The sequence below is a fragment of the Microcaecilia unicolor genome, chromosome 2 (genome assembly GCF_901765095.1).
Source record: "Microcaecilia unicolor chromosome 2, aMicUni1.1, whole genome shotgun sequence".
Classification (NCBI taxonomy): Eukaryota; Metazoa; Chordata; class Amphibia; order Gymnophiona; family Siphonopidae; genus Microcaecilia; species Microcaecilia unicolor.
This window is the reverse complement of record NC_044032.1, coordinates 343,805,453-343,818,646: the sequence shown is the minus strand read 5'-3', so window position 1 is coordinate 343,818,646 and position 13,194 is coordinate 343,805,453. Positions and strand designations below refer to the sequence as shown.

Sequence of the window (13,194 nt, the reverse complement as noted above, 5' to 3'; positions counted from 1 at the left end):
ATCATATAAGTTATATAAGGGGTTATCTAACTGTTAATGTAACAATAATCCATTGTAATTTCATGTGACTTTCTGTGTTGCATCCTAGTTCATATCAAACTTGTTATAAAGACTTACACAATTTAACTCTTTATAGAACCATATTATTTAAAAGCGATTGTCATTCTCAGGACGTGGAAATATTCATCCGGAAACATTATAACATAAGTCATTACTGCAAGTGTTTAAAATAAGCCAGTGCAGGCTGTATGCACTCGGAGGACGAAAACCACAACGCAAACGAGGAAGTGCAGTATTTCCTGTAGATAACGTTATAATATAGTCAGGCTCACCGATGATTAAAAAGTATTAAAAAGCATCCTAAAAAAACTAACACGATAGTACGGTGCAGGGGCTGTAGCTTATATTTCTTTTAAACGAGTACGCCATTAAAACAGAGCACAAGAAACCAAAACTATATGAGTATCGGAGATCAAAAGCATATGAGAATATTATCTAAAGGGTGTATAAGATCCCCTCATATCTAGGGCAGTATAATACAAACAGATAGGAAAATAAATGACAAACCTTAAGCATTATTAATTGAAAGTATAACATTGTCCCAAAACAAATTGTGAATTAAAAGGGTGTGATAACAGCTACTAGGACAAGTACAAATTTAAAATTACAACTGAAAAATAAAAAGGAATACATTTCACAGTAGCAACTATACAGGAGCAATTAACAAGGACAAGGCAATAGAATAGCGACTATGAAATAACATTAGTTATATTTTATTTGACACCCAGTGGATTAAACACGCAAAAGCAATAAAAAAGTGAGTAATGCAAACCGGAAGATGGCCGTATACTATGATAGCCAGCCATAAATTATAGTATAAAGTACTGACAGTACATGAAGGAGAAGAGCATGCTTCTGAAGTCCAGATAGCTTAGAAAAACAAGTCACAGAGACAGGGGACAGGAGAATGCTGTATAATGGACAAGAGACCTTTTGCAAGGAGAAAGTATAGGTGGAAGTGAGATAAGTTTAACAGTCTTACAGCCAAAGCTGTGACAGGAGTGAGGGGGTACAGAAAAAGTGACAAATTCACTCTGAGAAGCAGTAACAACGGCAGCTTACTGTCAGGATCGGTGCAGGACTTTTAGGACTTTTAGCAAAGACAAAATACAAAGGTAGAAGACTTAGAGCGTAGTAATAGTTACATATATAGTGAGTATGACAGAAAGGTGTCGAAAGTGGCAGAGACGGGATTAATGTAGAGAAAAGTAAACCCGGAAGTGTAGCTAAAAGTGGCTACGGGGAAACTATGCACTTATATTCAAAGTCAGATAAATTATCTGTGGTTTCCTGTAGTTTCCGGTAGCTATAGAATTATTTAGAGTCAGATCAGGACTAGCAATCATTTGGAAAAAGCACATAAGTTATTGTTCTGTCAGTTTCCAGCTATACGGCCCTTGTACTGAAATGCTTTTACAGCTCTGAATATGGTTCCTTAATAAGGCTGTGTTATAACATATTGAATCAAGCAGTCCAAATACAATGCTTAATGATGACGAACAGAACAGGCTTAGCATTTGAGGGAAGGGGGGGTGAAAAGTTACCGTTCTATCCATAGGCAGAAAACACATATCTGTGAATAAGATTCCGTTTCAGCATGGCTAGGAAGTCAGCACAGTCTGAGGAAACATTGTGGTTAAGATATATACGGGTTTACAGAAGATTGTTAAAAGGATTTAATGTTGATGCAGATGTTAAAGGAAAAGGAAAATAAAAACCAGAAGGGAAGTGTGCTTCCTGTGCTTAATTTGAGTTTAGTGCTCACTGCAAGCATCGGACATTACGGCTACTGAAAATAGGACTAAACAGCACATAAAAACTTTATGCTGGTATAATTAATCAGGATAGGATTTTATCAAATCAAACATATAGAAGTTCTTAGAAACTATTATGTAAGGAAGCAGGGAGTTAATGTGTGAGGAAGTATGACAAATCTAACTACGTTGCTATTTTACTTGCTCAGATAGACCGCCGTAATCATTCTGTGTTCATATAAAAGCTGTCAATTCTACACTTGATACGGCAACTCCTTCAAAGCAAAAAAAATTTTTAATGTCTTCTACTGTGTCTTTAAAATAACGGCAATCTAAATTTCCTTACTACCAGTATATCACTTGATTCTGTAAAGTAAGGGTTAATTTTTAGTTTCCGGACTAAGGCTTCCTAGACGATTACAACTGAATTTATGTGCTAAGAAGTATTTTGTTTTGGCATTCTCTTGAGCCTTCCTCTGTTATAGAAGCTGAACAATCAAACTTAGCACAATTGAAAACCCATTTTTAGAAGGAAAATGCATTAAAAGGGCAGACACTATAGCATTATATCCAAAGGGTTAGAAAGTAAAGGTCAAGGGATGAACGAAAACTGTGACATAATCATAAAGATATAAGCGAGGAAGTAGAGAGAAAGAAAGGCATTCGAGACAGCTTCATTTCTCTTAAGAGAGGTCTGGCGACCATCAAAATCTAAGAAGGAATTCATTACACGCATTTATAAATGGAGAAGCTAAGGATATAGAAAAATGTGACTCGGGCAGAAATAAATCCCAAAAGCAGTGAGAAAGCAGTGGCGTGAGACACTAGAGAGGAAATCCTGGGTCTTACTGAGTGCAAGATCTACAGACAGATAGACATGAAAGCAGAACAGGAAAAAAAAAACAATGGACGGCCCTAAAACACAGGGACAGTTGCCTTGAGAGGAGGACAAAGAATAAGGAGAGATGGAGATAACACAGGGATGGCTAGGAAAGCAGGAATAAAAAAATGAGCAGCATAGCACATGCAGAAAACTATAGTAGGGAGAAAGGTTAGTGGGATATAGGTTAAACTGGCATAAGGTTAAAAACACCAGCTTCTTAACGGCAAAACAAATTTTGTGGTTTCATATGTAGCTTGCATCCGGAAATGCTACAAGTATAGGAAATATATGCATATTAATCATGTCACATAAAGACAATGGCAAAAACCAAATACCGGAGTGAAAACCACCCTCTTTTGACTGGACCATAACAGAACAAAAACCTAAGGGGGGGCCACGCATGCAAGTACGGATTATTAGGTAAATGTTCCCTTAATTAATCCTATAAGTAAAAGTAATTAGAAAAACCATTATACAGATGTAGTTTAACTGTAATGGCAGGAAACCAAATCATATTACAAAAGGATGTACCGCAATAGTAACAAAAGGGTTTTAGAGCAAAGCTGTAAAAAGACAGAATCTGAAATGTAAGGGTTTCTGTAACAGAGAGGAAATAGAGAGAGAAAGGAAGCTAAGCGAGCCATGTGTGGTCACACAGAAAAGTCAAGGTTAAAAATGCAGAACCACATTGTGGGTTGCGATAAGATCTACCAGTCTGTGTTTTGCAGCATAAAAAATTATAGAGGGAAAACGAAACCCGTCTCTAAGTTCAACTGTTCAAAGTGTCAGAAAACGGGGGAAGGGAAGAAGAAAAGATAATACAGCAATTCACAGAGACAGTGCGGGACAATTTCTTACAAGGTAGAAGCAGAATCGGAGGTTTAAGTGCAGCGCTGAGAAAAAGAGCGATTAGGTGCAGAAAAGACGCAGACCGGAATGATGTCAGAGAACTGCAGTGAGAGAGAACAGGGATCAGAGTAAGTACGAAGAGAGCCAGAATAGGCAAGTGAGACGAAAAGGAGGGGGGTAATAAAAACAGGGCAATAGGGGAGGGCAATCAGGACAGAGAGATATCCTAGTTGAGAGCGCAGGACATACAGGAGGGCAGATGGAGTGTACTGTCCAAGAACTGCAATGAGCAGTGAATGAGGGCTTGGACAGAGGTAGGAAAGGGAGAAGGATGGAGAGGATGGGAATAGGAATTGGAAGCAACAGAAAAACGGCCAAAATCAAAGGATCATTAGGCAAGAATGCCAGCATAAAGACTGATCCAAAGAATTGAGCGTGAAAAATACTCACAGCATAAACACGATCGCAGTCTCCTGGCCGCGTAATTATGCGCCAATCATACACCAAACGTTCACGTGCACACACCTCACAAATCAAAAGGAAGGACAGAAGAGAGGGGCAGAAAAAGAACAGAGAAGAAAATGGAAAGACAGGAAAGAAATTTTTGAACACATAGATTAATCCCCTCTGTGTGCAAAAATTAGCGCGGGCGGGCAAAAGGTCAGTGTTATCAGCGATCGGGGGTCACCAAATGTAAATTCTATCTATTGGCCCGCTTTGCGCACCAGGAGTACCCTTTTCCAAGGACAAAAGGTCTGCGCTTCCATTATCTGTTGGGCTGCCTGCCTAAATTCTCTTGAAAGTCCATCCCAGTAATATTCCTGGTGTACAACTGACTCTAAGATAAGGCCCATGATCATGGTCTTATGTCTATCAGGATCTAAATGAATCATTAGTTATCTGTGTACCCAAATGTATTCTATTAAAATGTAACAGTATTTTGTACAGGCAATGAGTGTCAATTGTATTTTCTAATTTCGTTGGTAGAATAAAAAGGAAATAAGGAATAGACAGAAATTAAGACAAACATAGTTTTAGGAAGATAAGTATAATTTATTTCTTACCCAAACACAAGTCTTCAAGTTGGTACAAATTACAGATTCAGTCTGACAGCTCACCCCGAGTAGGGTCTTCAGTTCGGTACCGATTCTGGAAGTAACCGGACAGAACTTCGCTGCTTTCAAGGCGTTGGGGACGGACTCCGAAATTAAGCCCAAATCACCCTTCTTTTATACTCTCTTCTCTCAATAGAAGTCTATGGCTGGACCTATTTTGGGACCTGTTTTTTTTCAACTATTTCTCAATTTCTGTGGTTAAACTGTCGTGTCCTGCCATCTGTTGTTCTGTACCCAACTCTTTCCGTTCCAGCTATTGCAAGTTATTTCGCAATTTCCTCTTTTGTCAACATGTTTTTCTCTTCTGCCAGAACATCTTATTCTTAGCATATCAGTTTCACTTCCCCTTTTTCTATTATCTTATGATCTAAGTTTCATCTTATAGAAAGACAAACTCCATTTTAATAAGTGCTACATTCAATTTGTACCTGATTTTGTTCTATAAGGCCATTAGTAGGTTATCAGGCCTAGGCAGTGCTTTTCAGCTGTACAAAGCTATGTAGTTTGGCCTGCCACTATTCCAGTGGATAGATCTTAGGGTAGAACACATATTAACTTGCAGGAAAAGCAAGTCCATGCTCAGCCAGTCATAGATTTTTAAACCTAGCTGGTATTTTTACAGCCTGAGTCCTAAAATCTGGCCTTCCACCCTTTCGGTGGGCATCCAGTGAGGGCCTCTTGCTGTAGTATAATTATACAGTGTTCTTATGAGATATGTAACAATAAAAAAAACACTATTTACAAAGGGTACCACTGCACTTTATGGTCTGGGCATGATGGGAGTTACAGGCAGATAGATAGCTTAGCTTTATTGAGAACCCATCTACTCATCTTATTCTGAAGTTTTGTTGGAAGAATCGGGAGAGGATAGATGGGAAGTTTTCAGATCTTTACTCACCCCTATTAGTTGGGAGCAGGAGAGTCTGTCAGGCCCACAGATTGCTCTGTGTTTGAGGTAGAAATGTTTTTGCAGCTGATTGAAAATAAACAAGCTAGCTTTCTTTTTTTTAACAATAAATTTTTATTGCGATTTGAAAAATGGCAAACCATTCACAATCAGTGGTGCACAACATTAAACCTATAGACAACCTAAGTAAACCCCCAACCCTCTCACCCACCCCCAAACATCCCATTCCGTAGAGCCAGAGCTCCCATTATAACTCCTCTCTTCAAGTTACCCCCTTAGACCCCAAACCCTACCTCCCCTCCCCCATCTACTAAATCTGTACCCAATAACCGATCCAGAAGTACTCATTCCTCAGCTGTATGGTCATATCGCCCCAAGCAGCGTTCAGTCAGTTTCTCTAATTCCAACAAATCGAGTTTTGAGAACCAGTTAACTAGTGTCAGTCCATTACTCCGCTTCCAGTGGGCAGCAATAAATCTTTGCTGCAGCTAAACAGAGTCTTTTGAGGCGTCGTTGCCATTTCAAGCCTCTACAATTACCCCAGCCAAGTAGGCACCACGTGGGATCACACGGGAACAGAATTTCCAGATTTGCAGATAAACTTTGTGTGACTCCCTGCCAGAATCCCTGTAGGTGTTTGCAAGTCCACCATATATGGAAAAAAGTCCCTGTGTCTTTCCCACACCTCCAACATAGATCTGTAGTACCAGGAAACATAGCTCTAAGCCTAGCCGGTGTATAGTTCCATCTTCTCAGAACTATGAATGCATTTTCTTTAATCAAAACACATATAGAAGCTTTCTTCACCTCCAGACATATCCTTTTCCACTCATTCACACTTAACTCACCCCCCCCCCCCCACCAAATCCTCCTCCCATGCCTTCATGTAGGGGTATTTAACAAAGGCAAACCCTCTGATAAACCAGTAAATGTGACTGATAGTTCCCCTGTGCTTCCCGATTGAGACCCACAAATTTTCAAAATGTTCAGTTTCATCAGGGTCCACCCGCAGTCAACCCTGACTAGAAATGTTATGCCTAACCTGTAAGTATGGGAAGAAATCTGAAGAGGATAAGCCATGGCTAAAGCTTTCTTACCAGTTCCAAAGAAATTTAGGATCCCTGGTGGGGAATTTTACACTTTCCTGAGAGGAAAGGAGGAGGGTGGGCGGAGGGGGCTCACTAATTTTTAAGAACTCTGGTTAACCAAATAGAGGGTGAGGGGATTGATCTCCCATTTATATGGAGTACTTATGCGAAGGAGCTTTTACAAGCTCCTATACATGGTAGAATGGGACGAGGATTTGGATATGATACTTGATGACCAAATATGGAGGAATATTTACAAGAGAGCTAATAGGATGTCCATATTGGTGAGTGTCAGAATCTAATTGGAAATTACTATTGATATGGTACATGGCCCCCGCATGCTTGAATAAAATATTCCACTATTTCACAGCTAGAGTCTTGAGGGGGCGTTCTGAAAGGGGAACACACATGCATATGTGATGGCTTTGTCTTGTGGTTAACACCTTTTGGGATATAGTTTTGATAGAGATGGGAAAAATTTGGAGGAAGGATTGTGGATTGGATCCCTTATGGTGTCCTTTGGGGTGGTTCTGCTATGACCCACATATCAAACAAGAATTGTGTTATTTACCAACTGTGAAAGCTATAGCTCTTAATTGGAAATTGGATTTGCTACCTACTATAGAAGTAACAAAAATCAAAGGGGAAAAAACTCTGCTCAATTTGAAAATATTCCAACACAAAATATAACGGATCAAATCAACCTATTGCACGAAAATGAATTGATCATAAATGAAGGAGAGGACCTCAGACTGGTAACAACTTAATCTTGATCTTAATTAATAAGATTGCATATATTGTCACCGTACTTTAATCATAGGTCCCTACCAACCTTCTTCCTCGGTGTTCACACAACCGTACATATATAAATATAATGTAATGCAAAATAAAACAGCCACAATATAGAGCAAGGCTACTTAGCTTGTTGCAGCTTAAACTGAGGGCCTCCCCAACGGTCCCATTTCGCCAGGTCAAGCTTCATCAGGGGAAGGACGCCCAAATGCAAGCCACTGCTTGATTAAATGATGGCCCAATCCCAATGTGCCAGCAATTCAGCAAAACATAAGTGAACCTACCTACTATACACCAATAGAGGAAAACACTTGGGAAACTGGTCCTCTTGGAATACTTAACTCTAACAGCACAGAATAAAAACAATGAGAGAGAACAATGGGCCCAACTAGGAGTTTGTTTATTTACAGTAACAATATACCGCCTTAACTAACACGTAGACCTAGGCGGTTTACAATCTGAAACAACAATAAAAACAAAATAATAGAAAAAGAAAGGGACTACAGTGTTCTGATAGGAAAGAAGCCAACGCTCATACAATTAGAGCCAGTACATGACCAAACTGGAAAAAGGCAAAGAGAGGAGGGAGAAGGAGTGTGTTTAAACCAGCAGCAACAACCTACAAGCAACTAACTTGGGAGATTAAAAGCCTGATGGAAAAGCCAAGCCTTTAGCATGGTGTTAAACTTTTTAAAAGATGGTTCTGCATGATTGTCCTGAGGGAAGGTGTTCCAATGTGCAGGGGCAGTAAAGAAACGGTACAGTGTCTATTGGATTCTAAACTGGCTTGTTTGGGATTCGGCAAAACAAAACAGTAATCATTGAGTGATCGTAACAAATGTATGGGTGAGTATGGAATTGTAAGATTGGCCAAATAATCAGGAAAGGCCAACCAGAAAGCCTTACAGATAAGGGTAAGAAGTTTATGGACAACTGCTCAATGGGAAGTCAATGGTATTTCTGAAGCAAGGGTGAGACATGGTCCTTTCTTTTTGCATGGCAAGAAAACTTGATCGCAGTGTTTTGCAATGGTTGAAGGCGCTTTAAAGAATAGCGAGGGGATCCTAAATAAATTGTATTACAGTAGTCAATTCTTGATATCAGTAGGGAGAGGATGAGCATGTGAAGGGAGGGGGAAGGGGCAATGGGGACATGACCACAGAAATTTTGTACAGTTAGGTTTATTAAATTGTGCAATGGTACAAGAATGTGCTAGGATGCAGTTAAACTACCTTGTTGCTGCTCATTTGTTTATGATACATGGTTGTATCCTGTATTGAAAAATGTCAATAAAAAATTTATAGTAAAAAAAAAACCCAAAAACTAAAAACCTTACTTGCTTGAAATGTAGATGCCTGAGGTTCAGGGGCCAAGGTCTAAAATTAATCCTGGGTCTTCATCATAGTTTTTTTGATTTGGGGTTGTTGTTTTTTTTGTTAGTAACTGTGTAATCGGCGTGAAGGGAAACACTGGACATAAGGATGAGGTAAAATTAAAAATGGGCATGACCTATTTCCTTCTCTACATGTGGTATTTGTACCAGTCTGCAGGTAACACTACTTTTTATGTGAGAGTCTTTCCTTCTCCAGAGCTGTAAGAAATTAATATGATCTAATTTTTATCCAACAGATGATGAATTTTGGAACAACAGGGAGGAGCAGAGAATGTGTGATGGGCAAGAGGGAGAGGAGTGGACACAGAGAGAACCCTTGAGAGACAACCTAGATCATTCTGCTGACTGCAGAAGCGATATCACTAGAGTAACACCAACCAGCGTGAAAGAACAAGCTCAAAAACGAGAGAGACAAAACATACACACTGAAGGGGAGAAAAATTCCAACTACTATCAAAATCGCATGCAAATCCAAGGCCCAGAGGAAGGCAACAGACCATATCAGTGTACAGAATGTGAGGAAAGATTTATTAGGAAGTCAAGTCTCAGGGAACATAAAAAAATTCACAGACAAAACAAGCTTTTTAAATGTACTGAATGTGAAAAATTTTTTAAATACAAATCACAGCTTACAATTCATGAGAAATTTCACAATGGACAAAAGCCATTTAAATGCTCTGAATGTGAAAAATGTTTTCGCCAGAAAGTTCACCTACAACAGCATGAAATGATCCATGCTAGAGAGAAACCATTTCAGTGTTCACAGTGTGGTAAATGTTTTCGTCGGAAAGGCCACCTGCAACAGCATGAAATGATCCACTTGGAAGAGAAACCATTTAAATGTTCTGAATGTAATAAATGTTTCAGCTATGAATATGGCCTAAGAAGACATGAAAAGATCCACATTAGAAAGAAAGCAATTAAATGTTCTGAATGTGATAAATGCTTGTTACAAAGGCCACCTACAAATGCATGAAATGATTTGCATTCGATGCCCATCTTTCGACTTGGACAAACATTCCCAAGTAATAAGTAATGATCCACCAACACCTATAAAATGCAACATAATTTGCAAAACAAAAGGAGAACTCTTTAAAACAAATGAGAGCAGTAATCAAGGAGAGACAAATGGCAAATGTAGAAGTACAGCAGAAAATACAAAGAGTTACTTCAGGTTAGGTAGAGGTGAACTTAAAACCTAAAGAAGAGAAGTTGAACTAGTGCAGCCCTGGACAGTGGATTATGGATGAAATGCTTAATAGAAAGCATAGAAAAACTGGTAAAACAATAGATTTTATAAAACAGAACTGGAAATAATTATGTATCTCATTATTGGCTGTGACATTCTGATGGCATGAGACCTGCATACAGAAAGGTACAAAAAGATAGCATGATTCATGCAATGACAGCAGATATTTAAAAGCGCTTATCTACAGTGACAGCTGATGCCAATAAGTGTCCTATCAGCCAGTATTCAGGAGCACTATCCAAATAGTGTCACTGAATATTTATATAGTCCGCCTGATAACACCAGCGTGGATCAAGGGCAGAGCATGGGCATTCCACCTAATTCTAAGTATAGGCAGCGATATTCAGCCGTTATCTGCATAGCTATGTGGATAAATTTCATCCAGCAAAAAGGCTGTCCTAACAAAGTACACAGCTCTATGGATAGCCACTTGCTAATAAAATTGCAATGATTTAAATGCTGAAGCCAGCTTTTAAAAATTATGTTGGCTGTGGTGTTTGACTAATGACCTATCCATAAACACTAATATGACTTCTATGTCATTAGTTTGTGTGTGTGTGTGTTTGGGGTTTTTTTTTTTACATTGGGGGTAGGATGTTGGGTGTTTGGGATGGTTTTTATGTGAAACAGCAGATCTGGGAAGATCAGAGTCCACTCCTTGGGTCTTTACTTGGGCCTTGTAGGCCCATTGTTATTTCTTGTTGAAATAAACCATGCTTTAAGTGCTTTTTTATGCCTATCGTTGGGGGGGGGGGGGGGAGGAGAGGGGTAGTTATGAATTGGAGTTTACTATGTTAATTTTCATTTTTTATTTATGACCAATTTGATGAGCGGATCACATTGTTGCACTGTTACGTAAAAAGATGGGTGGGGGAGAGGGTTAGGGATGCAAGTTCCTCTGTAATAAATTGAACAGTTTGCTTGTGTTGTGGATTGAATGTCTCTTTATTGGTTCAATAAAAATTATTTCAGCATAAACACTAACATGACTCTACCAGAAAAGTACTTTGATTACAACTTTTTTTATTATTATTTAAAAGAGATCTTTACTCACAATATAGTGCCCTTGCGCTTCCACCACAGAAATCTCCTGGATACCACAGAAGACATTGACTATTGCAAAACTGCGACGAGTTGGTCGCAGGAGCTAGGAATCGAGCTTACTGTGGAGATGCTTCAGAAGTTCCTGTTGGCTATTTTGCATAGACCGTCATTCATTCAACAGTGGGAACAACAGTACAAGTTCGTCCTGAGGGCCTACATGTCAACGGCCAGAGCGCAGAAAGCGGGCTTTGGCACAGGGATCTGCCCCAAGTGTGGAGAGGTGATGGCAACATTAGGGCACATGTTCTGGCTATGCCCGGACATCAGACAATTTTGGATACAAATAATAGTAGAAATTGGACAATGCTGGAAGCGAAAAATAGCAGTTAACCCACTGCTTTTGTTTGACATCTTTAATACTGCAAAACCCATACCACCGGGGTACATAGGATTTCTACAAAGAGCGACATTGATTGGGAAGAAAGTGATTCTGCTTAAATGGAGGGAGGAGCAGGCACCAACTAGAGAACTGTGGAGATCAAAAATGACAGAATTATTGCATTTAGAGCTATGTGGATCTGCCACCCTAGTTGACCAGGGGAAAGACCAGAAAGTCTTCAGGAGTGTCTGGGAGAAATATTGGAATACTCTACAACCCACGTCCAAGCGCCGAATCCTTCACAAGTTGGCCGGCAAGCATGGACATAAAGCAACACCTTCTACTGCATAAGATAGTGATATTTACCTTAACCACAATATACCATAAGGGAAAGGGAGGGGGGTGGAATTGCTGACAGTGCAACAACATGTTAGCAAAGGTGGAGAGCTATAAGACACCAGGCTCTCTATGCCTTTCTTTTTTCTTTTGACTGTTGATGGTTTCAGCAATTGAATGTAATGTTGAATTTCACTTGTTTGAATGATGCCCAGAAATCAAAACAATTTTAAATAAACTCTGTAGGGGTGGGGGTGGAGTTGGAAGGGGGGGGGGATCTGTTAAAACTTTGATGATGAGATTGTCACTAAGCTTGCACACAATTTGTCTTGTTTTTCAATGGACACGCACTGAGTGTGTTGATTGTTAATTTTGTTATATCATCAATAAAAATTAATGAAACATAAAAGAGATCTTTATTGAAAATACAAAAACCATAAGAGAGAGAGAGACTTATTTTGGACACAATAAACTGAAGATACGTACTTGTAGCAGGTATTCTCCGGGGACAGCAGGCTGATTGTTCTCACGATTGGGTCGTCGTCCATGACAACCCAGGAGACCAGCAAAATTTGTATAGCAAAACAAAGAACTCTCCAGAACGCTCCGTCGCACGGGCAGAACACACCGCGCATGCGCGAACTGCTTCCCACCCGCAACGCGAACGTGCCCTCCTCAGTTTAATAAAAAGCAAAACAGAGAACTGGAACAACTCCAAAGGGGAGGAGGGGTGGGTCTGTGAGAACAATCAGCCTGCTGTCCTTGGAGAATACCTGCTTACAGGTATGTATCTTCACTTTCTCCGAGGACAAGCAGACTGCTTGTTCTCACGATTGGGGTATCCCTAGCAGCCAGGCTCACTCAAAACAATGAACATGGGTCAATTGGGCCTCGCAACAGCGAGGACATAACAGAGATTTACCTGAAAACAAACACAACAAAGTGAGAGTGCAGCCTGGAACAGAACAGAAATGGGCCTAGGAGGGTGGAGTTGGATTCTAAACCCCGAACAGATTCTGCAGCAACGACTGCCCAAACCGACTGTCGCGTCGGGTATCCTGCTGAAGGCAGTAGTGAGATGTGAATGTGTGGACTGATGACCACGTTGCAGCCTTGCAAATCTCTTCAATAGAAGCTGACTTCAAGTGAGCCACTGACGCAGCCATAGCTCTGACATTATGAGCCGTGATATGGCCCTCTAGAGTCAGACCAGCTTGGGCATAAGTAAAGGATATGCAATCTGCTAGCCAGAGATTGTGCATTTTCCAATGGCGACTCCCCTCCTGTTGGGATCGAAAGAAACAAACAACTGGGCGGACTGTCTATAGGGCTTTGTCCACTCCAC

At 40.1% G+C, this 13,194-nt stretch overlaps 1 protein-coding gene across 1 annotated transcript in view; it reads left to right on the top strand.

The window, feature by feature from the left end:
• Positions 1-10,821, top strand: part of LOC115463697 (zinc finger protein 184-like) — a 93,908-nt gene extending 83,087 nt beyond the window's left edge. The window contains exon 6 of the mRNA XM_030194417.1: positions 9,078-10,821. Coding sequence (XP_030050277.1) covers positions 9,078-9,817 — 740 coding nt within the window. The 3' untranslated portion in view covers positions 9,818-10,821. The remainder of the gene's footprint in view (positions 1-9,077) is intronic.
• Positions 10,822-13,194: the final 2,373 nt, after the last annotated feature.